This window comes from Aquarana catesbeiana, linkage group LG03, assembly GCF_042186555.1.
Source record: "Aquarana catesbeiana isolate 2022-GZ linkage group LG03, ASM4218655v1, whole genome shotgun sequence".
NCBI lineage: Eukaryota > Metazoa > Chordata > Amphibia > Anura > Ranidae > Aquarana > Aquarana catesbeiana.
Genome location: NC_133326.1, coordinates 568,416,971 through 568,443,849, shown reverse-complemented (window position 1 = coordinate 568,443,849; position 26,879 = coordinate 568,416,971). Strand labels below are relative to the sequence as shown.

At 43.7% G+C, this 26,879-nt stretch overlaps 1 protein-coding gene across 1 annotated transcript in view; it reads left to right on the top strand.

Annotated features, from left to right (window-relative positions):
- The window catches only part of LOC141132896 (uncharacterized), a 77,109-nt gene that overhangs the window by 14,221 nt on the left and 36,009 nt on the right, over positions 1-26,879 (top strand). Inside the window, exons 5-9 of the mRNA XM_073621847.1 lie at positions 2,270-2,381; positions 2,970-3,076; positions 4,848-4,974; positions 7,826-7,946; positions 10,227-10,312. Of these exons, the coding sequence (XP_073477948.1) occupies positions 2,270-2,381; positions 2,970-3,076; positions 4,848-4,974; positions 7,826-7,946; positions 10,227-10,312 (553 nt within the window). The remainder of the gene's footprint in view (positions 1-2,269; positions 2,382-2,969; positions 3,077-4,847; positions 4,975-7,825; positions 7,947-10,226; positions 10,313-26,879) is intronic.

Below are 26,879 nucleotides of genomic sequence, written 5' to 3'. Positions count from 1 at the left end.
ACCTACAGGTAAGCCTATAATAAGGTTTACCTGTAGGTACAGTGAATATTTCCTAAACTTGTGGTGTTTAGGAGATATTTACACTGCATGCAGCCGGTGACGTCACCTTCATATGTGCTTTGAAGGTCCAGCGTACTGTGCCGGACCTCCAGAGTTCCGTGCCACAGCTGAGGGGGCTCCCGCGCAGCTCTGCACGGGAGTGACGGCATCGCTGCCTCGGCCACTAATACAGCCATAGCTACGAACCCGGAAGAAAGACCAGGGGAAGATGGAAGCCCCTGTCAGCACGCCACTGGAGGGCTTCGTTCGTTCTCTTCGTAGAATTTCATAATAACTAGCACATTATGCCATTGCCTTACCTTGGGATTTTTTTTTCTTAATGCTGCAGTTTACTACCGCCTTAATAGCATTGGTGCACTTAATGACAGCCTCAGTTAACCTGCATGCAGTATAGGTACAGCATGGTTTCATACGGTAAAGGTTCGGTTAATGCGGTTTTGGGTTGGTATAGGTGCAGTCTAGGTTTGGAATAAGTGCAATATAGAGTGCAGTATGGGTACGGTATGGATTGGGTACACTTGGTGTCCTGCTCTCAGTGGCTCAGTCTCTGTTAGCAGTATAAGCAATGGGCGAATAGCCCTCTCACCAGTCCCTGTGATGCTGCGATGACCTCTTGCTGATAAAGGAAGAGGGACCCGTTGGTCTCTCCCGAAAAACCTTTGGTAATCAGCGGTGGAAAGCAGAGGGTGAGTGGACACTCCAGTCTCCCTGTAGCAGTGGTGCCTTGGATTTTACTTGTCTGGTCTCCCATCCAGACAAAGGTGCTCTCTCTCTCTAACTCCCTTGGTGCCAAGAGAAAAAACTTTCCCGGGCAGATTAATAAAAATTATCCCCCCACTCTTCCTACTGCACAATGCATATTGGGATCTGTACTGTAATGAGTCTATTTGTTCCATTATATGACTGCCGTCTCAAACTACAACTCCCAGGATTCTCAGCACTGTGCATAAAAGTCTATAGGCTTGTTTGGTTTTAGCTCTCCCCCTGCTGGCCGGAGGAGAATGATGCAGCATAACGTCAGTATCTCAGCAGAGGGAGGGAAGAATAAAAGGCAATGTATCCTTCTCCACATTACTGTATCCCAGCACCTAGCTACAGTTATATACAGCATGATCATCAGCAGCATATGATTTTACTATTGCTGCCTTTCTGCTTCTTTGATATTGGATGTTTGTATATATTAGATCCCTCTATTTGAAATGACCTGTCAAACCAGCACAGGATTCATACTAATGTTTTATTTGGTGTACTGGCATGTTTAGATGTATTTGTATTTAAATTGCTTATGTGTACTTCCTACATTGTAGTGCTCCTCTCATTGTATATCTTACAATGCCTTTAAGGCATCCTGAGTATTCTGGTGAGCAGGATGCCTGGTGCTGTGTACAGCCATCCATAGCCATGCATGGGTGAATGCGGCTGTACACACTGCTACATGCGTAAAGTGGTTCATGCACACAGACATAATGTCCTCCTGAACATAGGTAGTGTGTATTCACAAAAGCATAACTGCATACAGCCGCATTCACCCTTTCATATCTACTGTATGCAGCACCAGGACATCCCAGGCACCAAATTATGAAGTGTGGTTATGTTATGCAGGCAAATGCACCCATTAACTTGAGCACTAGTAAAGCTTGTCATTATTTTTTTGCATATTATATGGTAGTGCAGTATAGAGAGTACAATATCTTTGCTGACATTTAAGACAAAGGGACAGCATCTGTGCAAAACCATTCCAGAACCACTTTGTAACGTTTTCTCCAGCACTCCCTCTGCCGCTTCTTCTTCTGTTGCAACTGGCACCAATATACCCAATTTCAACTGGTGTCAGAGGGAGTCATTCACCTCCTTATTTACCTGACAGTGATTAGGCCTAGTATAGTTTTTTTGCCGAACCTGATTTCATCTATGGGCAGTGCACAAGAAAACTGTGGAGCAACAGTCATTTTAGTTTAATACACTGAAAGGCAATTGAAGATGTTAGATCTAGGCAATTCTAATCTAATTTCAGTTGCTATATGGCAATCCATTATAAAGTTAGATTTCAGATAGAAAGATTATGTTAGCTGAAATAAAAACAATGGTATCATGACCTTTGAAGGAACACATAAGTAAACAGTTTTTTTGGTATATTATTCTCTTCTTAATAAGATTTATAAACGTATATTCTAAAAAGAAAATTTATTTCCAAAATTTCTTTTATCAGGGTCTCTCAGGTGGGAGCACTGTGTCTGGGACGATGATAGCAGCCCACCACGCAGGGATCTCCGTGTTTGTGACCGGCGGAATAGGGGGAGTACACCGTGATGGAGAGAACAGTAAATACTTTGTTCATATTCATGTTATAGATACCAAAAGAGATCTTATGACACACACCTAATATACCTGTCCAGCATTCCACAGATACTGGGCACCAAAAGAGTGTTTAAGCTGAATGGCCCAGTACATATGGTCACTCTGAAAAATGTTTGCTTCACTTTATGTCATGAACTTGGTTAGAGAACATTCCTCAATAAGCCATTATTTTTTCTGTTCAATTTTGCTGCATATTGCCATTTTTGTTGTCTAGTTTTCTCAATTTTTTCGGTTCACAGTAACATCACAAGTTTCAATTTTTTTACCTTTATGAGCTGCAAAAAATGAGCTGCAAAAAATGCAGTCTGGCAATGGGGCATTAAGGAAGAAGGGGAAAAAATGAAAAAGTTTTATTTTGCTTATCTTTATAGATATTCAGATCAGAATGTCAACATTTTTAAACAACTGGCAGCCAGGCATTTATAGGAAGCTAAAATGAAGGCACATGTATTTGTAGTAGCTATATTTAAAAATACAGTATATTTTTGAATGTAGTAAAAGCTGTTTTTTCCCCATAGTTCTGCATCAATGTAATCTCCTAATTGTTTCAGCCATGGATGTCAGTGCAGACTTGACTGAGCTCGGGAGAACACCAGTAGCTGTGATATCTGCTGGAGTGAAATCAATCCTGGACATTGGCCGCACCCTGGAATATCTGGTAACTGAAGCTTTGAAGCTTAGGCTAAATTTGCAGATCTATATTTAAGGAAAATGGATTGGGGGAAATGGTGAAAGGTTGTCACGGTAAAGCAATTCATAAAAACAGAGCCATGCTGGGGGTAAATGCTTTCCAGGGTGCCCATTTTTGCTGCTCACTATGGCAACAGTTTTTCTGTTTATTTGAGAGTTCTGATTCCAGCGAAACTGAGAGATATGTGTATAGGTCTGAGTCTTAGCACAGAAGATGAGACAGATTTTCAATCCATACAGACACACAGTAAAGCCTCTTACACACGATCGGATTTTTTCAGCAGGGAATTGTGTGATGACAGACTGTTGGCCTAAAATCCAACCGTTGGTATGCTCCATCAGACAATTGTCCAACTTTCCGCCAACAAATATTGGATGGCAGGCTAGTAAATTTTCGGCGGACAACGGTCTGTTGTCAGATTTTCCTATCGTCTGTACACAAGTCCGTCACACAAAAGTTGAAAGTAAAAACACGAATGCTCAGAATCAATGCTCACCAAACACGACATTAGCAGAAGGTGCCCAAAGGGTGGCACTCAAGAGCTGAAATTCCTCATAGTACGTCACTGCATTCGTGTTTGTTGGCCGACAATTGTGTACCGTTTGTATGCAAGACAAGTTCCTGGCACACGCCCTTCGGACAAAAGTCTGACGCTTTGGTGGCCAACAATCTGATCGTGTGTACGAGGCTTTAGGAAGTGGTCAGGGGCAGGTTTTCTTTTTGTTGCAGTGCAACTTTTAAGCAGAAGAGGGAGGAATTAATGAATGAGTCGGAACCTGTGCACTGGCCTGAAATGTTAAAGAATCTTATCAGCAATCTCAATTAACTTCCAGGACACCTCTCTATGTAATAGAGATGAGAAAAGAGGGAAAGAGTTGTAGTCCAAATCTGGAGAGCAGTCTGGGAGGACAACACTGTTCTGCCATAGATATAGTACAGCGAGTGAACTCTGTCACCCTAGAACAGGAAGTGTTACTGGCAGGATCACCAGGTGAAAATAAAGGGAAAAAATCCTGTGAAAACAAAAATATTGCAGCCACCACATGTAAGGATTGAAAAACTGATATATTACAGTACATTTTTGTTCTTGGGTTAAGACAGGCTTTAAGCATATTTAATGCTATGCAACAAAATTGATCAATGTCTCTTACTGTGCATAGATTTAGATATCCATTTTTAAGGAGGACAACTGTGAATTTTCAAACAATCTAGGAACCACTCTTTGGTCCACTTTTTGTAAATTTGCAGCAAAGTAGATGAACTTTTAGTAATTAAAGCAGAACTCTCAGCTTCAATGTAATTGTTTCCTTGAGCCCCATACCCCTGGACAATTTATTTATTGTCCAGATTTATTTATCCTAAATTTCTAGATACCTTCCAGTCCCATTCTTCTCCTTCCTGTGGTATGGCGGTGGACAAAGAGCAACGGTGACGCAGGGACTACATGTCCCAGAAGTTTGTGCGGTAAAAGCTGTGGGTGTCACTGCTGTGGTCTTCGGGCCAATAGTAAAGACCATTGGCTGTGTCAAGTGCATCAGTGCGTGACCCCTGTAGTACTGAGAACTATAGGAGGATTAAAATGATAGCTGGCCATGACAGCTGCTGAGTCTTAATGACACGCAGCATGCAGAGCATTGAGCTGCAGCAAAGTTTAAAAAATCAAAACTGAAAATCTGCTTTATTCTGCTTTTAAAATAAATTATAAATTTCAGTTTTGCTCCTGTGAATTTATTGGCAGGAAACAGAAGGGGTCTGTGTTTCCACTTTTGGGGATTCCAGAGACTTTCCGGCTTTTTTCACCCCGCGCAGCGGCTGCCAGGCTCCATATAATGTCCGCAATGAGGAAGAAGCTGCAAGGCTGATTGGTAAGTCCCATCATTTCTATACATTCTTTCTGTTATATAAGAAGATACCTCTGCTGCCATCAGGTCATTGGTCATGATGAAGACGGTGGTCTATCTAACAGGGATGGATTTTTCTCTTTACCCCGCTGTCCTACATATCATTGTGTCTCACCGCAGCAACAGTAAATTCTATAACAAGATTTAAAAAAGTACTGGGTGCTTTTTATAAAGCTAATGGTGAGAACAGTTTCACAATGACAGCATGAAAATATTTTCAAGGAACTATACCAACCATCTTGCTGAAGTCAAGAAATGTTATCTTTGTTCTCCTTTAAGGAAGTGGTGCCCAAAAAAAAAAAAGTATGGAGGCGTCATCTTGGTAAAGACAGAACTTTGCTATCTCATGTCAGAGCTGCCCCTTTGTTGACTGGTGATCCGATGACTAGTAAAGGATCAATTAGGAAGCAGCAGGAGAGGTGATAGGTAGCACAGATGCACAAAATGAATAAATCATAAACAGGGAGATCCTTGCACTGCAGGTTTTCAATTAAAGCTTCCTCTCCAGCAGTGACACCACCAAATCTCACTCCAAATCTAGCAGTCAGAGGCAGTGCTGTACATCTCACTCTGCAGATATACAGCTATGAGGCTTTAAAAGTGCCTAGCCACTGGAAGATCACTGATGTTTTTCAGAATTCCATATAAAAACTAAATCTTTCTGGGAACTCCTGAGGCACAATTAACATTTCTAGATGTTCCCTATAATATACCAAATCTTCACTTTTTGATATCAAGTCCATTTGTTTTGTCTTCTTCTGGATCAAAACAGCTGGTAAATTTGAGACAGACATCATTTTTAGGCCCCTTCCAGGGGTCAGCTCAGTGGGGTATCTGTGAGCTGATCCCCACTGAGCAGGCGGGTGGCTGGTCCATGTCCGCTCTACAGACACAGCCCGCTCTCCTCTATGGGCAGTCGAATATAAATGCATTGACTGTCCGTTTACACCCAATGGCCATCCGATCCGAACCGCTGGACGGATGGGGAACAGATACAAATCCTTCTGTTTTTAGTGGATCATGTCGGATTGGATGTCGGTGGGCGTAAACCGACACATGTCGGTTTACATCCGCCATTCCATAGAGGACAATGGAGGGTCCAATCGGTCTGCCTAAAAAACTGACAGGTGGACCCGATCAGTCCACCAGTGTGAAAAGGGCTTTAAAACTATTTCACTTTGTAACACTTGATTGCAAAATGTATAAATTACTTCTTTTGTTTGCAGTCAGCTACTAATATAATAAGGTTGAGCATTTTGGAGTGTCAAGAGAATTGGAATTTACGTGAGGCTTGGCTAAGGAGAGCAAGCAACGTTTTTCCTTTTTATATAGTATTGGCACATTCTACACTTCTTTAGAGAGTTGATAGTACATAAAGAATCCCAATTCTATTTTTTAATTAAATTAAAGCCAATGCCAGACAACAGGGTCAAGTGGTAGTATTATTTTCTCCTATGATCGTTAGCTCCATCTAGTTGGCCATAATAGTTGAATAAAAAAAATACTGCATCATGGCCACTACATGGAGCTGGCAATCGTAGGAGATAATCATTAAAAACAATACGGCAAACATTCCTTGTGCCCATGTAAGTGCTTAAAACATCTTCACAGTGAATGTTTTTTTACATAGAATCCAAAATATTTTCATTGCCTTTTTATAGAGCAGGGAAGGACCATAACTTAAGTCAAGTTTTTATTGCTCTCTCTGTCTGTGGAGATTTCCCAGAATTTCTTGAAATGGTTGTCTAAAAGCACACTAAGCGAGAGGAAATCTTCCTTATAGGGATACAGGCTGTGATATATATAGGGAAAGTTTAGAATCTGTGTTAATATATACCTTTTAAAGTTGAACTCCATAAAAATTAAATATTGTCTAAATACAAGAGGCATGTGTATTTTTGCTTGAACGTTGGTGTGCTTTGGTTATTTCTTCCAGATATGCACAGTAATCCAGTGTAAGGCAGGCCATATATGGGTTGAATTTCGAAAAAATTTTTTTTAGAAAATCTTATCTAAAAATTTTCGTTCGAATTTCTCACCATTAGTGGGCTGCAGCAACAGACGATTTTCATGCGGTCATCGAATTTGAGAAATCGGGCATGTTGGAAATTTTTGGAAAAACAAACGATTTTCTAATCAATGATGGGAGAATCGTGCGAGAAATGTAATCGAAAAAGAAATGCACATGTGCAAGAAAAGAAAAGAAGATTCCCAGCCACGAAAATGATTTTCTGTAGCGACATGAGGTGAAATTAAAGGCTTGGTTGGCCAAATTTGCAAATCAATGGTGGCACCATCGGATCACAAAACGCACAAAATTTCTGATTTCCAAAAGAAAATTCTTTCGAAATTTGACCATGTATGGCCAGCCTTAAATGTTGCCTCTGTGCAAAAGCTTGCTATAATATAGACCAGACACTGCTGCTCTCACTCCTTGTGCATGGGGACTGGTCTTGTCTCCACCCCCTCTTGTAGCTTTCTGCAGTCAGGCTGTAGTGGGTGGAGCTCTGCTGTCTGTACAGACTATGTACAGTACAGTGATGATATCACTGCTAATATTACAAGGTCAAGGGTTTGTAAAGGCATTTTGTGCAAAGTGGATGCATATCCTCTATGGCCATTGAAGACTATATCAAAATGGAAGTTTTTGTGCTTGGCGTTCAACTTTAAAAAGCAGCTGATTGGCAGTGGTTTGAGAATTAATACCCCAGCTACTGCATTTGTATGTCCTTCATCAGAAAATTGAAACATCTTTCTCTTGTCACCTGCTTGATGTCATATATCTGAATGTTTATTCAATACCTTCTACCTACAGATCATTCCCTAGAGCTCAGACTGGGCAGCGGGGTCCTCATTGCTGTTCCCATCCCTCCGGAGCATGCTGCCTCTGGAGTGATAATAGAGGAAGCCATTCAGCAAGCACTGGAAGAAACCAGGTCCGTGTCATCCTGTGTTTCCTTTTTGATTTTTAAAATGCCACTACATCTAAAATGAGAATTTAATCACAGACTGATACTGATGAGTAAAATAGTCGCTGCCTTCTTGCGTGACTCCAGACTTCCCCTGTCTCGCTCATCCTGCTGGATTGTGTGTACTGTAAAATAGGATGAATAAAAGTGGATTTAGTAGAGCGAACTGCACTCTTACAATGACCACACAGGTGGGCAGAGCTGGAAACGTTAAAGAGATCTCAAGGCTGTTGTCCCTGCTATAAGAGGCCAGAGACGGATTCAGTCCATTGACATCTTTTCTGAATTGCATGTGTATCTCTAGTCCAAAATGAAAGGTTTTGGCTAGAGTAAGTGGGGTTTAGAAGCCCTGTCAGGTTTTTATTGCTGTCCTTGCTGGGTAGATTTGCCTTTCCTATTTGGGTTTGGGACTTTTGTCACAGAAAGTGATGGGAAATCCAAAACTATGATTGTCGTAGGAAAAAGAATTGAGGGGAGCTCTTCCACAGGGAACTGCTGTCTAATGCCGTGTACACACGACCGGACTTTTCGACAGCAAAGGTCCGACGGAACAAATTCATCGGACAATTCGATCGTGTGTGGGATTCATCGGACCTTTTCTGTCGAAAAATCTGACGGACTTTAGAAATAGAACATGTTTCAAATCTTTCCGACGGACTCGAGTCCTATCGAAAAATCCATTCGTCTGTATGCTAGTCCGACGGACCAAAAACAACGCAAGGGCAGCTATTGGCTACTGGCTATCAACTTCCTTACTCTAGTCCGGTCGTACGTCATCACGTTCGAATCAGTCGGACTTTGGTGTGATCGTGTGTAGGCAAGTCCGTTTCATCGGAACTCCGTTGGAACTCCGTTGAAAAGTCCTTCGGGGTTCAGTCCAACGAGACGTCTGCTCGCGTGTACACGGCATAAGAGGGAATTCCTTTTCACTCCCTATTGTATCTCCAAGACAGAGAAAAATTGGAAACCTACCCAACAAGACACAATAAAATAAAATAAAAAACTGACAGGGAGTTTTAAAGTATATGTCATCCCTCACCTTGTAAAACAACCCATTTAGTTTAAAATAGAAGTGAAAGGCAAAACACTTGTGTATAGATATAAAAAAAACATTATACCTTTTTTCCCTTTTTTTATAAGTGGTCATAAGTGATCAGCGGCACACTGATCTTAGTGAATGGCTGGGGGGGGGTGTCAGGGCAAGTCTGATCATTAGAAGAGAGCAGTTTGAGTTCCTAGCATAGGAAGAGAATAGACATGTACAATTTGTTTGTGAACAAAAGAATGCCGGCATTGAAAAATGCTGAAAAAAAAAAGTCACATTTTGTTGTGTTTTTATTTTCTTTTTACACTTTTTGGTGCATGAGTAGGGGTATTATGTACCTCATACTTATTCACATAGGGGGACCAGGATCTGGGGCCCCCCTTGTTAAAGGGGGCTTCCAGATTCCGATAGATCACCCCTCGTACCCCTATAACCACCGGGACAGGGTTGTGGGGAAGAGACCCTTCTCACCATGAACCTAGGTTTGTTATGGATTTTGGCATGGGGCTCCCCTTAATATCCATACCAGACCCAAAGGGCCTGGTATGGTTTGGGGGGAACCCCACACTGTTTTTTCTGCATTTTCCATTGCCGGAAATTTTTTTGTTCATATTTCAGCTGAGTCATCGGTTGTTAAGGACGCCGCGGCTGGCTTCGTGGCCCACTCGTTAACAACCAGCTATTCTTCACACAGAATTTGAATTGGTCAATAATTTCCAAAAATTTTGATATTTTCCAAAAATCGTTTAAAAAATTTGGAATTTGTTAAAAAAGTAATAAACTAAACAAAACTAAATGAAATTAAGAAAAACGAATCCCAAAACGAATCAACGAAACTATATTAGCAACATAATGAATCTATCCGAAAAAAAACACATTTTTCAGTTCTTCGCATGTCTACTAGAGAACTGACCACTCTGTGCTCTCATGCTTGTGTGGTCAGATTTTAATAGGAAAGCAGAGGGACTGGCAGGAACACCAGGTATTACACACAAAGGAAGCAATACAAGGAGAACAGGATACTTTTTCATACAAGCACATGGTACAGCAGGCACACTTTAGGAATATGAAATGTTGGGTTTACATATTCTTTAACTATTCCCTAGTGTGGCCAAAACTAACATCATGTTTTGGCTAGAGATATAGTTAAAAGGCATTTTTTGTTTTTATTATTTTTTTTATATTATTATTACAATGTTTAGGCTCCAGGGCATCAGAGGAAAAGATGTGACACCTTTTGTCCTACAAAGAGTGAATGAGTTGACTGGAGGACGATCACTAGAATCTAGTATCCTTTGCTGGTTTACATTTGCACAGTAATAATTTTCATATGACTTCCCACTGATACCTTGTCCTCTTTTTATGATTGCGGCTTCTTTGCCAGATGTATAGGTGCTCCCTCTAATAGCTAACTTTACCAGATATTGCAAACTTCTGAAGAAAAATCACTTATGGGATAGAACATCTGGAGATTGTATTATGTTGCAGATGGGGCAGAGCCTCAGCTGGAAAGGGTTGGCTCTATGGCACTTCCACTTTCAGTGAGTCATTGTTGGTCCCACAGTAGACATGTGCTGAGTTATGAGAAAAAGGGCACATCCATAGCTTTCAGCACAGAGCTCCCAACTCTGAGTTTGATCACCTAATGTAAAACCCCTCCTCGTAACCCTAAACCTCACACAAACCTTTTGGGATTTGAAGTCTAATTGAACTCTCAGTTCAAATCAGCGAATATATTCCATGTGCCTCAAAAGAAAAGTTGTGCAAAGTTCATTGTCTTTAGAATGCAAGCACATCATAAGTAGGCCTATAAGGCTTACCTGTAGGTAAAATGAATATCTGCTAAACCTGCATGGTTTAGCAGATATTCACCCTGCATGCAGCCGCTGACGTCAGCAGTGCATGCGCTCTGAAGGTTCAGGTTACAGTGCCGGAACTTGAGCTTCTTGCCGGAACCGAGGGCTCCCACCCACACACATGGGAGTGACGTCATCGCGGCTCCGGCCACTCACAGCACCGGAGCCCACAATCCCGAAAGAAAGGACAGGAGAAGATGTCAGCCCTCTCAGCGGTGACCGGGCGCAGCTGAGAGGGCTTCATTCTAAGGTGAGTATTTCATAATGTGCTAGTATGAGATGCATACTAGCACATTATGCCTTTGTCTTGCAGGTTTTTTTTTCCTAAGTTTACAACCGGTTTAAGTCAGAGTTACTTGTTTTTTACCCACTACTGGGGTACTGTTATAGAAAATGTTCTTGAATGCATACCCATCTTTCCTGCACAATTATTCTCTGCACCGAAGAACAACAACACCCCCCCCCCATGAAATATTCCCTTGCTGAAATCCACTATTCTCACCCCCTGCACTGCTGTGCTAGACAGGAAACACTGTGTAAGTGTAATAAGTGGATATGGTTATATCCAAGCACTCAAGAAATGAATGCAAAGTATTTAACCACTTCAGCCCCGGAAGGATTTACCCCCTTCCTGACCAGAGCTCTTTTTACAATCTGGCACTGTGTCGCTTTAACTGCTAATTACGCGGTCATGCAATGCTGTACCCAAAGGAAATTTGCGTCCTTTTCTTCCCACAAATAGAGCTTTCTTTTGATGGTATTTGATCACCTCTGCGGTTTTTATTTTTTGCGCTATAAACGGAAAAAGACCGAAAATTTTGAAAAAAAATGATATTTTCTACTTTTTGTTATAAAAAAAATCCAATAAACTCAATTTTAGTCATACATTTAGGCCAAAATGTATTCGGCCACATGTCTTTGGTAAAAAAAATTTCAATAAGCGTATATTTATTGGTTTGTGCAAAAGTTATAGCGTCTACAAACTAGGGTTCATTTTCTGGAATTTACACAGCTTTTAGTTTATGACTGCCTATGTCATTTCTTGAGGTACTAAAATGGCAGGGCAGTACAAACCCCCCCCAAATTACCCCATTTTGGAAAGTAGACCCCCCAAGGAAATTGCTGAGAGGCATGTTGAGCCCATTGAATATTTATTTTTTTTGTCCCAAGTGATTGAATAATGACAAAGTTGTCACTAAATGATATATTGCTCACACAGGCCATGGGCATATGTGAAATTGCACCCCAAAATACATTCAGCTGCTTCTCCTGAGTACGGGGATACCACATGTGTGGGACTTTTTGGGAGCCTAGCGGCGTACGGGGCCCGAAAACCAATCACTGCCTTCAGGATTTCTAAGGGCGTAAATTTTTGATTTCACTCCTCACTACCTATCACAGTTTTGAAGGCCATAAAATGCCCAGATGGCACAAAACCCCCCCAAATGACCCAATTTTGGAAAGTAGACACCCCAAGCTATTTGCTGAGAGGCATGTTGAGTCCATGGAATATTTTATATTTTGACACAAGTTGCGAGAAAGTGACAATTTTTTTTTTTTTTTTTTGCACAAAGTTGTCACTAAATGATATATTGCTCAAACATGCCATGGGCATATGTGGAATTACACCCCAAAATACATTCTGCTGCTTCTCCTGAGTACGGGGATACCACATGTGTGGCACTTTTTGGGAGCCTAGCTTCATAGGGGGCCCCAAAATCCAATCACCGCCTTCAGGATTTCTAAGGGCGTAAATTTTTGATTTCACTCCTCACTACCTATCACAGTTTCGAAGGCCATAAAATGCCAAGATAGCACAAAACCCCCCAAAAATACCCCATTTTGGAAAGTAGACACCCCAAGCTATTTGCTGAGAGACATGGTAAGTATTTTACAGCTCTCATTTGTTTTTGAAAATGAAGAAAGACAAGAAAAATGTATTTTTTTTTCTTTTTTCAATTTTCAAAAGTTTGTGACAAAAAGTGAGGTCTGCAAAATATTCACTATACCTCTCAGCAAATAGCTTTGGGTGTCTATTTTCCAAAATGGGGTCATTTGGGGGGGGGTTTGTGCCATCTGGGCATTCCATGGCCTCCAAAACTGTGATAGGCAGTGAAGAGTGAAATCAAAAATTTACGCCCTTAGAAAGCCTGAAGGCGGTGCTTGGTTTTTGGGGTCCCGTACGCGGCTAGGCTCCCAAAAAGTCTCACACATGTGGTATCCCCGTACTCAGGAGAAGCAACAGAATTTATTTTGGGGTGTAATTTCACATATTCCCATGGCATGTTTGAGCAATATATCATTTAGTGACAACTTTGTGCAAAAAAAAAAAAAAAAAAATGTGTCTTTTTCCCGCAACTTGTGTCACAACATTAAATATTCCATGGACTCAACATGCCTCTCAGCAAATAGCTTGGGGTGTCTACTTTCCAAAATGGGGTAATTTGGGGGGGGTTTGAACTGTCCTGGCATTTTATGCACAACATTTAGAAGCTTATGTCACACATCACCCACTCTTCTAGCCACTTGAAGACAAAGCCCTTTCTGACACTTTTTGTTTACATGAAATAATTATTTTTTTTTTTGCAAGAAAATTACTTTGAACCCCCAAACATTATATATTTTTTTAAAGCAAATGCCCTACAGATTAAAATGGTGGGTGTTTCATTTTTTTTCCCACACAGTATTTGCGCAGCGATTTTTCAAACGCATTTTTTGGGCAAAAAACACACTTTTTTAAATTTTACTGCACTAAAACACACTATATTGCCCAAATGTTTGATGAAATAAAAAAGATGATCTTAGGCCGAGTACATGGATACCAAACATGACATGCTTTAAAATTGCGCACAAACATGCAGTGGCGACAAACTAAATACATTTTTAAAAGCTTTTAAAAGCCTTTACAGGTTACCACTTTAGATTTACAGAGGAGGTCTACTGCTAAAATTACTACCCTCGATCTGACCTTCGCGGTGATACCTCACATGCATGGTGCAATTGCTGTTTACATTTGACGCCAGACCGACGCTTGCGTACCCTTTCATTTTTTTTTTTTTTCATCATTTTTATTCTTATCTCAGGGAATGTAAATATCCCCTATGATAGCAATAGGTAGTGACAGGTACTCTTTTTTGAAAAAATTGGGGTCGATTAGACCCTAGATCTCTCCTCTGCCCTCAAAGCATCTGACCACACCAAGATCGGTGTGATAAAATGCTTTCCCAATTTCCCAATGGCGCTGTTTACATCCGGTGAAATCTAAGTCATGAAATGCTCGTAGCTTCCGGTTTCTTAGGCCATAGAGATGTTTGGAGCCATTCTGGTCTCTGATCAGCTCTATGGTCAGCTAGCCGAATCACCGGCTGCATTCTCAGGTTCCCTGTTGGGACAGGAGAGCCAGAGAAAAACATGGAAGACGGTGGGGGGCATTCCCTCCCACTTCTTGTAAAAGCAGTCTAGAGGCTAATTAGCCGCTAGGATTGCTTTTACATGAAAGCCGACCGCTGGCTGAAAAGAATGATACCAAGATGATACCTAAACCTGCAGGCATCATTCTGGTATAACCACTCAAAGTCCAGCAACATACCAGTACGTTGCTGGTCCTTGTTGGGCATATATTGTAAACTTTTTTTTCATGCAGCCTGTGGGCTGAACGAAAAAAAGATATTGATCGGTGGGTATGCCCACCAATAGAATACCTCCCTTCATCCACCCACTTCTAATGATGGGCATACATGCACCGTATATATATGCCGAAGCATGGGGGCATCCTCCCGCAAAATTTAGGAGCAAATCGCTCCTCCGCCCTCTGCTGCCCCCACGCTTCGGCATATATGCTAAAGTATGTAACTGTGGTGGTGAAATCACCTCCGACAGCGCTGGAGTCACGGCTTTATGTATCGTGGGAGCAAACGCTGTTGCTGTCAAGATAAATAAATCCGCGCTGCAACTGAATGGCGTACCTGCTAAGCAAATGATGGTTAACAAAAAAACAAAGTAACATTACAGTATAACAGTAATACTTACCATACCTGCAAAGCAAATACAAAAAAAAACATAGTAAAAAATAAAACATTTAACGCAACCTGTGCCTAAAATATATATATGCCGAAGCATGGGGGCATCCTCCCGCAAAAGGCAGGAGCAAATCGCTCCTCCACCCACTGCTGCCCCCACGCTTCGGCATATATGCTGAAATATGTAACTGTGGTGGTGAAATCACCTCTGACAGTGCTGGAGTCACGGCTTTATGTATCATGGGAGCAAACGCTGTTGCTGTCAAGATAAATAAATCCGCGCTGCAACTGAATGGCGTACCTGCTAAGCAAATGATGGTTAACAAAAAAACAAAGTGACATTACAGTATAACAGTAATACTTACCATACCTGCAAAGCAAATGCAAAAAAAACATAGTAAAAAATAAAACATTTAACGCAACCTGTGCCTAAAATATATATATGCCGAAGCATGGGGGCATCCTCCCGCAAAAGGCAGGAGCAAATCGCTCCTCCACCCACTGCTGCCCCCACGCTTCGGCATATATGCTGAAGTATGTAATTGTGGTGGTGAAATCACCTCCGACAGCGCTGGAGTCACGGCTTTATGTATCGTGGGAGCAAACACTGTTGCTGTCAAGATAAATAAATCCGTGCTGCAACTGAATGGCGTACCTGAAAACAAAAAAGTGGTTAACAATAAAAAAACAAAGTATAAAAAAATTGCATACCTATAAAGCAAACATGATAAAAACATAACAATAAAACATTGCAGTATAGAATGCAGAACAATAGAGAGAGAATAGAGAGAGAACAATAAAACAACAACTATTTTTGTTTTTTTTATTTTATATATTTTTTTGTGTTTTTTTCTTCTTTTTTACTTTTTTTTGTTTTTTTTACACTTTTTTTTGTAACTTTAACTTTTTTAACTGGTACCAGGTTTGGGTCTCTCAAAATGCGATGGCATCTTGGGAGACCCTGTGAAAGTGTGTCCTAGTCTGTGCAGAGCTGTACCCTACGCTAATACTCAACTAGTGTATGGTAGCGTTCAAAACATTCACCCATGCAAAGACCAGGATTGTCAGGACAGAAGGGACAATAATACCGGGTGTCACGCCTAAATCCGCGCTTGCTGCAGACACGACATCTTTTTTGGGGGGCTCGTTGGGTAGGGGTACTCGGGAGGACATATTGAAAATGCCTCTCATGCAGCCGGCTTACTGCATTTGGTTGGGGAAGGTGAGGTGGAGCACCATCTGGAAACAGAAGGGCTCTGACGATCTCTTCCTGGAATTTAAGGAAGGATCCAGTCTGTCCTGAAGCTCTGTATAGCACATGAGCGTTCAGCAAAGCCAATTGAAATAAATAAACAGACATTTTTTTGTACCAGCGTCTGGCCTTACGGGCAATTAGGTACGGCGCCAGCAACTGGTCGTTGAGGTCCACCCCTTCCATATTAAAGTTATATTCGTGGACACAGAGGGGTTTCTCCACAACACCAGTCGCCGTAGGAATTTGGACCGTCGTGTCTGCATGAAGGGAGGTAAGAACGAAAACATTCTTATTGTCCCTCCACTTCATAGCGAGCAAGTTATTACACTTCAAGCAGGCTCTCTCCCCCAGCCTAAGACAGGAATCTACAAGCCGCTGGGGAAAGCCCCGACGATTAGGTCGCACGGTGCCACATGCTCCAATCTGATGATCAAAAAGGTGGCTAAAAAGTGGCACGCTCGTGTAATAATTGTCCACGTACAAGTGGTACCCCTTTCCGAATAAGGGTGACACCAAGTCCCACACTATCTTGCCAGCGCTTCCTATGTAGTCAGGGCAGTTTGTCGGCTCTACGTGACTATCTTTGCCCTCGTAAACCATAAATCTACATGTATAGCCTGTGGCCCTGTCACAGAGCTTATACATCTTGACCCCATATCTGGCACGCTTGCTGGGAAGGTACTGTTTGAATGACAAGCGGCCAGAAAATTTAATCAGGGACTCATCAACGCAGACAACTTGATGGGGAGTAAACAAGTCTGCAAAACGCTGGTTGAAGTGGTTTACGAGGGGCCGAATTTTGTAGAGCCGATCGTATTCAGGGTCTCCACGAGGACGACAGAGTTCATTGTCGTTGAAGTGCATGAACCGCAAAATCTGCTCGTATCGTGCCCTGGCCATGGAGGCAGAGAACGTGGGAATATGGTAAATTGGGTCAGTGGACCAATATGACCGCAACTCACTCTTTTTATTTATGCCCATGTTGAGGGAAAGGCCCAGAAAGATCTTAAATTCCGAAACCGTAATTGGTTTCCAATCTCTGGCAAGGGAGGACTGGGGAATAGTGGTGATGTGTTGACCAGCGTACAAATTGCTTTGGTCCACAATAGATCTAAAGAGATCTTCGGGGAAAAACAGCGAATAAAAATCCAGTGGCGTAAAATCAACGGTTCCGGGTTGGCCAGTGAATGGGGGAAGTGTGGGTGCTGCAGAAGTGGTGGGTACCCAATTCGGATTGGCGAATGCAGCAGGAAGGGCACTATGGGCACGACGGGCCTGTGTTCGTCTTCTTGGTGGCAGCGGGACACTACTTGTGCTTGCCACCTCGCCAGCTTGAATTGCACTTATGGGACTCGCCACATCACCAAGTGTTACTGCAGTGCTGGATGTACGACCAGGGTGTACTAGGCCGCTGGTGCTTGCCAGTTCACCAGAAGGAATAGCGGCACTAGTACTTCTCTGCTCCATACGAGAGCCCTGCGGTTCTTGCACTTCAAGGACAGAAGTTTGGGGTCTGGTACGCCTGACCTTAGCAGGGACCACAGCTCCGTCGTCAGAGCTATCTGTCATGGAGCCGCTGTCCTCTACAGGATCGTATTCTGAGCCTGAATCTGACAGATGATTTACTTCCTCTTCACTATCTGTCATGCTCAGAAATGTGTAGGCCTCTTCACTAGTGTACCTTCGATTTGCCATTTTGGGCTCTAAATTTAGGGGTACACTAGTGAGACTCACAGGCAAAAAAGCTCCTGACTGTTAGCGACTGATTCAAAATGCTACCAAAAAACTGTTAGCGATCGCAGGGATCAGGCCTGACTCTGCGAACGCTGCAGTTATGTGTGCTCAGTGTTTTGTAAGTGACAGTTATCGATCGATACTGCACTTGGGTGGGCTGGGCTGGGCCGAGGAGCAAAACGCAGGTGCTAGCAGGTATCTGGGCTGATCCCGCTAACACTGTGTTTATGGGAACCCTAAACTGCTGGGGAGTATAGATCTGATCGGATCAGATATCGATCCGTTCAGATACTATAGCACTAAGGGAGGTGTATGCTGCGTGCGTGGGTGTTAGCGGTACTGGCGCTAACCTGACGCTGCCTGGGGCGATGCAGACCTTATCTGATCCTAAAAACGTAACTTATATCACCGCCGGGCAATTAGGGGGTTAAACCTTTATAAGGTAATAAACGGCGGGTGCCCTAAAACTATAATAAACTATAAAAAACAAACCAACTAACCAGCGTCACCCGTAACACTTATACGGTGATCGCTGGTGAAAGGGTTAACTAGGGGGCAATCAAGGGGTTAAAACCTTTAGTAGGTAGTATATGGGGGTCCCTGTCGCTATAAAACACTGACAGCGAACCTATATACTTACCTCCCTAACTAGCATCACCTGTGTCACTAATGCAGCGATCAGAAAAACGATCGCTTAGCGACACTGGCGACGGGGGGTGATCACGGGGTTAACCTTTATTAGGGGGGGGTTAGGGGGGTACCCTGGACCTAAAGGGGGGTACCCCACACCTAAAGGGGGCTAACCTAACTGCCCTAACACTTATAACTGTCACAAACTGACACCAATGCAAAAAAAAAAAAACCTGCTATTGGTGACAGGGGGTACAGGGGGGTGATCGGGGGGTGAAGGGGGGGTGAAAAGTGTGCCTGGTGTGTTCTACTGAAAGTGTAGTGTTGTGCAGACTTACTTGATGTCTTCTCTCCTCGGCGCCGGATCAAAAAGACTGGCTCGAGGAGGGATGACATCACTTCCTCTCCCTCTGTTTACATTACAGAGGGAGAGGAAGCATTTTCATTCGCCGGGAGCGATCGGGAGGGGGTGGCCAACAATGGATGGCCTCCCCCTCACCTCTCATCTCCCGCAAACTCGAGCCGACCGCCTTTGGCCCCCCGCCCGCGGGAAGGCAATCACGTACCAGGTACGTGATTTTGCCTGCCCGTGGCATTCTGCCGCAGTATATCTGCGTTAGGCGGTCGGCAAGTGGTTAAGGTTTGACCACATATTACAATATATGGTTTTTGTAAATCTGAAGACAACAATCTGCAGAAATCTAATAGTGTGTATAGGGTCTAACTCCTCCCAAGAGCAAGTTCAGTGCTTGCATAAGGGATAAGTATTCTTGAGAGGAGTACTGAGTACTGAGTACAGGTTGCTGTGATGTTTTCAGGAAGCTATGTACAGAACTCTGCCGGCTCCTTCCAGTTTCCTGCATCACATAGAGCAGCACAGAGACCCAGTGGTGACATAATGTGGTCTAAAATAAGGTATGTAATGAAAACAGGTTTTATTTTAACCGTTCCCGACTGGCTTACGCCGATATACGGCGGCAGAGTGCCACCACTGTGCAAATTGCCATACCCGTGCCCGCGGCGATTGGATTAGTTACAGAACCGATCAATCTTCAGGTCCAGGCCAATGATTTCTGGCCTGGACCTGTTGATCGATACTGACGCATGAAATGCTTCCCCTGCCTGTAAGTGTAAACACAGGCAGGGAAAGTGATGTCATCTCCCCTCGTGGATCTCTTTTCGGTACCAGAGAGAGGACATCTAACTGTGAATTGCACCAACACTGCACTAACACCAGTACACGTAGGCACCCCCCCCCCCCCCAGTTAACTCCTTCACTTCCTGTTACCGTGTCACCAAGTGCAGTTTTCAGATTTTCCACTGATCACTGTACTGGTGTCATTTGTGAGACTAATCAGCGTTAGGGCAGTTAGTAGTAGGCCCAGGTAGCTTTAGGGTACCCCCCTAACCCCCCCAATAAAGGTTTAACCCCTCGATCACCCCCTCTCACCAGTGATCACCGTATTAGTGCCACAGGTGATGCTGGTTAGTTAGTTTGTTTTTTATAGCGTCAGGGTACCCGCCGTATATTACCTAATAACGGTTTAACCCCCTGATCACCCGGCAGGTGACATCAGTTAGGTTCTATCATCAGTTAAAGTCCGCGTCAGCCCCAGGCAGCGTCAGATTAGTGGCAGTAGCACTAACACCCACACACGCACCGTACACCTTCTTTAGTAGTATAGTGTCTGAACGGATCAGTATCTTTGATCTGATCAGATCTATAGTAGTGTCCCCAGTAGTTTAGGGTTCCCAAAAACGCAGTGGGATCAGCCCAGATACCGGCTAGCACCTGCGTTTAGCCCCTCCGCCCAGCCTAGCCCAGCCCACCCAAGTGCAGTATCAATCGATCACTGTCACTTATAAAACACAACACACATAACTGCAGCGTTTGCAGAGTCAGGCCTAATCCCTGCGAACGCTAACAGTTTTTTTGGTAGCGATTGAAGCATGCTCTGACAATCAGGGGCTCTTTCGCACTAGCTGTAGCAGTAAATTTAGAGGCCACAATGTCCACTCGAAGGTACACTAGTAAAGAGGCCTACACGTTTCTGAGTATGACAGATGAGAGTGAAGAGGAAGTCACCCATCTGTCAGATTCAGGCTCACAATACTATCCAGTAGACAGCAGCGGCACCCTGACAGATAGCTCCGACGATAGAGTAGTGGTCCCTGCTAAGGTCAGGCGTACCAGACCCCGTTCTTCTCTTGTGGAGGTGCAAGAACCACAGGGCTCTCGTATGGAGCAGAGAGCCAGTACTAGTGCCGCTCATCCTTCTAGTGAACTGGCAAGCACCAGCGGCCTAGTACATCCCAGTCATACATCCAGCACTGCAGTATCACGTGGCGAGTGGCATAAGTGCAGTTCAAGCTGGTGCGGTGGCTAGCACAAGTAATTGGGAGCCCACCACTTCTGCAGCACCCGTACTTTCCCTATTCACTGGCCAACCCAGAATTCAGGTGGAAACAGTTGATTTTACGTCACTTGATTTTTATTCGTTGTTTTTCACGGAAGATCTCTATAGATCTAATGTGGACCAAAGCAATTTGTATGCTGGTCAATTCATCGCCACTAATCCCCATTTGACCCTTGCCAGAGAATGGAAACCTATTACGGTTTCCGTTTTTAAGACCTTTCTGGGCCTAATTAGCCACTAGACTGCTTTTGCAAGCAGTGGGAGGGAACGTCCCCCCCCCCCCCCCCCCGTCTTCCATGGTTTTCTCAGGCTCTCCTGTCCCACCGGGAACCTGGGAATGCAGCCGGTGGTTACACCAGCTGACTGAAGACCAGTACTGCTCCAATCATCTCTATAGCCTAAGAAACCGGAAGCTACGAGCATTTCATGACTTCAGTTTCACCAGATATAAGCAGCGCCATTGGGAAAGCATCTTATCACACCGATCTTAGTGTGGTTAGATGCTTTGAGGGCAGAGGAGGGATCTAGAGTCTAATAGACCCCATTTTTTTTTTAAAAAGAGTACCTGTCACTACCTATTACTATCATAGGGGATATTTACACATTCCCTGTGATAACAATAAAAGTGATTAAAAAAATGAAAGGAACAGTGTAAAAATAAAATAAAAAGGCTAAATAAATAATAAAAAAAAGCACCCCTGTTTTCCCCTTGCTCGCCTGCCAAGGCGAACGCAAGCATCTGTCTTGTGTCATATGTAAACAGCAATTGCACCATGCATGTGAGGTATCACCGCGAACTTCAGATCAAGGGCGGTAATTTTAACAGTAGACCTCCTTTGTAAATCTAAAGTGGTAACCTGTAAAGGCTTTAAGTAATTTTCTAGCAAAAAAAAATATTTTTTCATGTAAACAAAAAGTGTCAGGAAGGGCTTTGTCTTCAAGTGGTTAGAAGAGTGGGTGATGTGTGGCATAAGCTTCTAATGTTGGGCATAACATACCAGGACAGTTCAAACCCCCCCCCCCCCCCCTAAATGACCCCTTTTTGGAAAGTAGAAACCCCGAGCTATTTGTTGATAGGCATGTTGAGTCCATGGAATATTTTATATTTTGCCACAAGTTTTGGGAAAATGACAATACATTTTTTTTTTTCACAAAGTTGTCCCTAAATGATATATTTCTCAAACATGCCATGGGCATATGTGAAATTACACCCCAAAATACATTCTGTTGCTTCTTCTGAGTACAGGGATACCACATGTGTGGGACTTTTTGGCAGCCTAGCTGCGTACAGGACCCCGAAAACCAATCACCGCCTTCAGGATTTCTAAGGGTGTAAATTTTTTATTTCACTCCTCATTAGATATCACAGCTTCGGAGGCCATGAAATGCCAAGATAGCACAAAACCCCCAAATGACCCCATTCTGGAAAGTAGACACCCCAAGCTATTTGCTGAGAGGCATGGTGAGTATTTTGCAGCCCCCCCCCCAGGATAATTTGTGATCTTAATGTGACCCCTGTGTGTCATTCTGGGGCATGCAAAGATTTCCCAAAGCCAGAAGGGAAAACAAAGCTTTTTACCTCTCCCTCTCTTCCTTATATATCACTCTCTTATATTCTCATCTCTTTTTTTTTTAAATCACTTGTGACAAAAAAAATAAAATATAACAAGCCTCTCAGCAACATTCCTTGTGGTGTCTACTTTCCAAGATGGGGAATTTGGTGGGAGTTTGTACTGCCCTGCCATTTTAGCACCTCAAGAAATGAGGTGAGGCAATTAGAAATGAGGCAGTCATAAACTAAAAGCTGCGTAAATTCCAGAATATGTAACCTAGTTTGTAGATGCTATAACTTTTGCGCAAACCAATGCTACCTTTAGGTGATTGGACACTGACAACTAATAGTAAGAAAGTTCCTCCCATATAACCCCTTCCATACAGGAAGTACCTCAGTTTTTTCGCCAGTGTCTTGAAGGTGATGGTCATGGCTGTTTGAAGCTCTTCAAACTTAAATGATGTCCCAGTAAAGGTCGTTGTGATCGGATCCATTCGGATGACATGAAGGTTAAAATGGATGGTACCCGAGCCTTGGAGCAGGAGCGAGGTTTTGGCTGCAATGTGTCCTATATGGCACTGGACCCTTGTAGTTGGTATTCCTGGTCTATTTTTTTGCCTAAGGTAAACCAAAGGGTGCTTTACGGGTCCAAGGGTGTGGACCCCAAATAAAATGGGGACCCGGTCCATGAGGGTCCAGCAGAGACACAACCCGCTGTGATGGGGAAGATTGGACCTGTTAAAACAGGTCCTGCAGCGTGGATTGGTGAGTACTCCCTCTGGGACGGCTATATTAATTTCCTCCTCCAGATTGCAGTACTGTGTTAGGCCTCTAGATGTCGGGTGCTCTCTGTGTGTCTTGGTGTACTTTGGCCGCCGGAATAGCAAGACGGTGCACGTGTAGCGCGGTGTGCGTGGGTGCCGCAAGTGTGCATGGGGCCGTGGGCGTGCACGTGCGGCGCACATGCGCATGTGTGTTCGGCGTCTGACGTCAGTGGCGACTCAGGACGCCGGTACAGCATGGTAGGAGAAGCCTGGGCTTCTAATGGAGCGCTGAGAGGACATAGAGCGGTACTGGGCGCGTGAGTCTGGAAGTTTTTGGACACGGCTACTGCAGGTTTGGCGGGGGGATTATTGAAATCTGTGATAGCTGCTATATGCTGGATTACAGCTTGTTGCTCAGAGGGAGTACTTTTTTCCTTGTTACTTGTAAGCAATGTCTTCCAGAAAACGAGGTGGGGGGAGCGCAGCAAGTAAGGGGGCAAGTGTTCCACCATTGGGTTCAGGGGACCAACCTCATGTTGCTGCTGCTTTAGCCTCCCCTGAAACACCTGCGGCATCTGGCCAGTCTGAGCCATTACACTTGTCAGGCATTGTAGTCATTACCAATGTCTCTGCCTCAGCTTACGTTACTAAAGATGATTTAGTATCAGCCTTAACTAGCCTTGAGGGAAAAATAGCGGGTATGATTGCCACAGTAGTGCAGGGATGAGGTGCATGAGGTTCCATTCCAGGATGTTCCAGAACAACGTTTTGGAGGCCTGGAACAAGGTCACTCAGACCTTGGATTGTCCTATATCCCTGTCCCCAGGGGTGAGACAGAATCTCTCATGGTGGTCAAGGACCAGCAACTTGAGAAAGGGAAAATCATTTCCGCCTATAACCTGGAAGGTGGTGACCACAGACGCCAGTCTTTTTGGCTGGGGAGCAGTCCTGGAGGAAGCGTCAGTCCAGCGGAAATGGTCCCGAGCAGAAAAGAGCCTGCCCATCAATCTCTTGGAGATTCAGGCAGCCCGCTTAGCTCTACTTTTCTGGACAACCAGGTTACAGGGATTTCCTGTCCGGATCCAGTCCGACAACTCCACAGTGGTAGCATATATCAACCACCAAGGAGGCACCAGGAGCCAGGCGGCCCAAAGGGAGGTAAGCCATATTCTAGCTTGGGCAGAGAAGCATGTTCCGTTTCTTTCGGCAGTGTTTATACCAGGTGTGGACAATTGGCAGACAGACTTTCTGAGTCGCCAACAGTTGTTTCCGGGGGAGTGGTCCCTTCATAACGAGGTGTTTCTTCAGATCTGCCAACGTTGGAGTACCACAGATGTAAATCTGTTGGCGTCCAGGTTTAACTCCAAGCTAAAACTTTAGCTCCAGTTTGTGTCCAGGATCAAAGATCCATCTGCTGTCGGAACGGATGCATTAGTAGTTCCTTGGGATCAGTATTCCCTGATGTATGCTTTTCCTCCAGTTCAAGTGCTGCCATGGCTGCTGCGCAGGATACAGGAGGAACGAAAGCCAGTAATTCTGGTGGCTCCGGCTTGGCCCAGGATAGCTTGGTACACAGAGATTGTGAAATTGGCAGTGGAGGACCCATGGTTCCTTCCATGCCGTCCGAACCTGCTGTCTCAAGGGCCCATATTCCATCCTACTTTACGGTCGCTAAATATGACGGCTTGGCTATTGAAACCAGAATCTTGAAAGGTGGTATTTCGGGTTCAGTCTTATCTACGATGATAAATGCTAGAAAACCTGTCTCTAGAGGTATTTACTATTGAGTCTGGAGGTCATACATTTCCTGGTGCAAAGCCAAAAAATGGCACCCTCGTAAATATACGATTGGAAGGATTCTCGCCTTCCTACAAACAGGGGTGGAGTTGAAACTAGCTTTAGGGACAATCAAAGGGCAGATCTCGGCCTTGTCGGTTTTCTTTCAGAGACCGATTTCATCTCATTCATTAGTGCGAACCTTTGTTAAAGGAGTGACGCGCTTGATGCCACAGGTTAAGCCGCCCTTATGTCCCTGGGATCTGAATTTGGTTCTATCCGTTCTGCAGAAGCAACCTTTTGAACCTATAAGGCATATTTCTTCGATCCTGTTGACAAGGAAATTGGTCTTTCTGATTGCTAGAACCTCGGCAAGAAGGGTGTCAGAGTTGGCCACCCTTTCTTGTAAGGAACTATTTTTGGTTTTACATCAGGACAGAGTGGTCATGCGCCCCCATCCGGATTTTTTGCCTAAAGTGGTTTTCAATTTTCATTTGAATCAGGATACCATTTTACCCTCCTTTTTTCCGAATCCTAGGACTACGGAGGAGAAGTCGCTGCACTCGCTTGACCTTGTGAGGGCGATCACAATCTTTTTTAAGGATGTCAGCCCCGTTTCGGAAGACTGATTCCTTTTTTGTCCTGCCAGATGGTCCTAAGAAAGGGCAGGCAGCGACAAGTTCAACTATTTCTAGATGGATTCGCCAGGTTAGTATCCAGGCAAAGTGATTTGTGATTTAAAGGCACATTCCACCAGAGGGATTAGTGCTTCGTGGGCAGTGCGCCATCAGGTGTCTGTGGCTCAGGTTTGAAAAGCGGCCACTTGGTCTTCAGTCCATACATTCACTAGGTTTTACCAGATGTTAGATCTCAAAAGGAGGCTGTATTTGGCCACAGCGTGCTGCAAGCAGCATTGTAGATCCTTTGTCCAGAAGTGGGGTTAGGAATACTGTGTACCCTCCTCTCAGGGGCATTGCTTTAGGACATACCAGATAGTCATTACTATGGTGCTCTGTGTCCCATGATGTACGATAAAGAAAAATGGATTTTTAATACAGCTTACCTGTAAAATCCTTTTCTTGGAGTACATCACGGGACACAGAGGTCCCTCCCCTCTTTTCCGGGATCTTCATTGCTTGCTACAAAAACTGAGGTACTTCCTGTATGGGAGGGGTTATATGGGAGGTCCTTTCTTACTATTGGTTGCCAGTGTCCAATCACCTAAAGGTAGCGTATAACTCAGATAGTCATTACTATGGTGCTCTGTGTCCCGTGATGTACTCCAAGAAAAAGATTTTACAGGTAAGCTGTATTAAAAATCCTTTTTCTTTTTTTTTACCCAAGACATGTGGCTGAATGCTTTTTGGCCTAAATGTATGACTAAAATTGAGTTTATTGTATTTCTTTTATAGCAAAAAGTAGAAAATATTATTTTTTTTCAAAATGTTCAGTCTTTTTTCGTTTATATTGCAAAAAATTTTAACTGCAGAGGTGATCAAATACCATCAAAAGAAAGCTCTATTTGTGGGAAAAAAGGACGCAAATTTCGTTTGGGTACAGCATTACATGACCGCACAATTACCAGTTAAAGCAGCGCAGTGCCAAATTGTAAAAAGTGCTCTGGTCGCTGCCTCCTTCTTTCACATGGTCCGATCTTGCCCCCATTTCGAGGACTGTTGGTTGGGAATAGTGGAGAGCCTGGGCCAGATTACCTCCCTGGATTTTGGATCTGACCCTAAATCGATACTGCTTAATGTATTTAACTCTAGTGTTCGGGGCAGACACATCAGATTGTTCCTAAGCTATGCCACATTCTATGCACATAGGGAGATATTCCTCCATTGGAAGGACG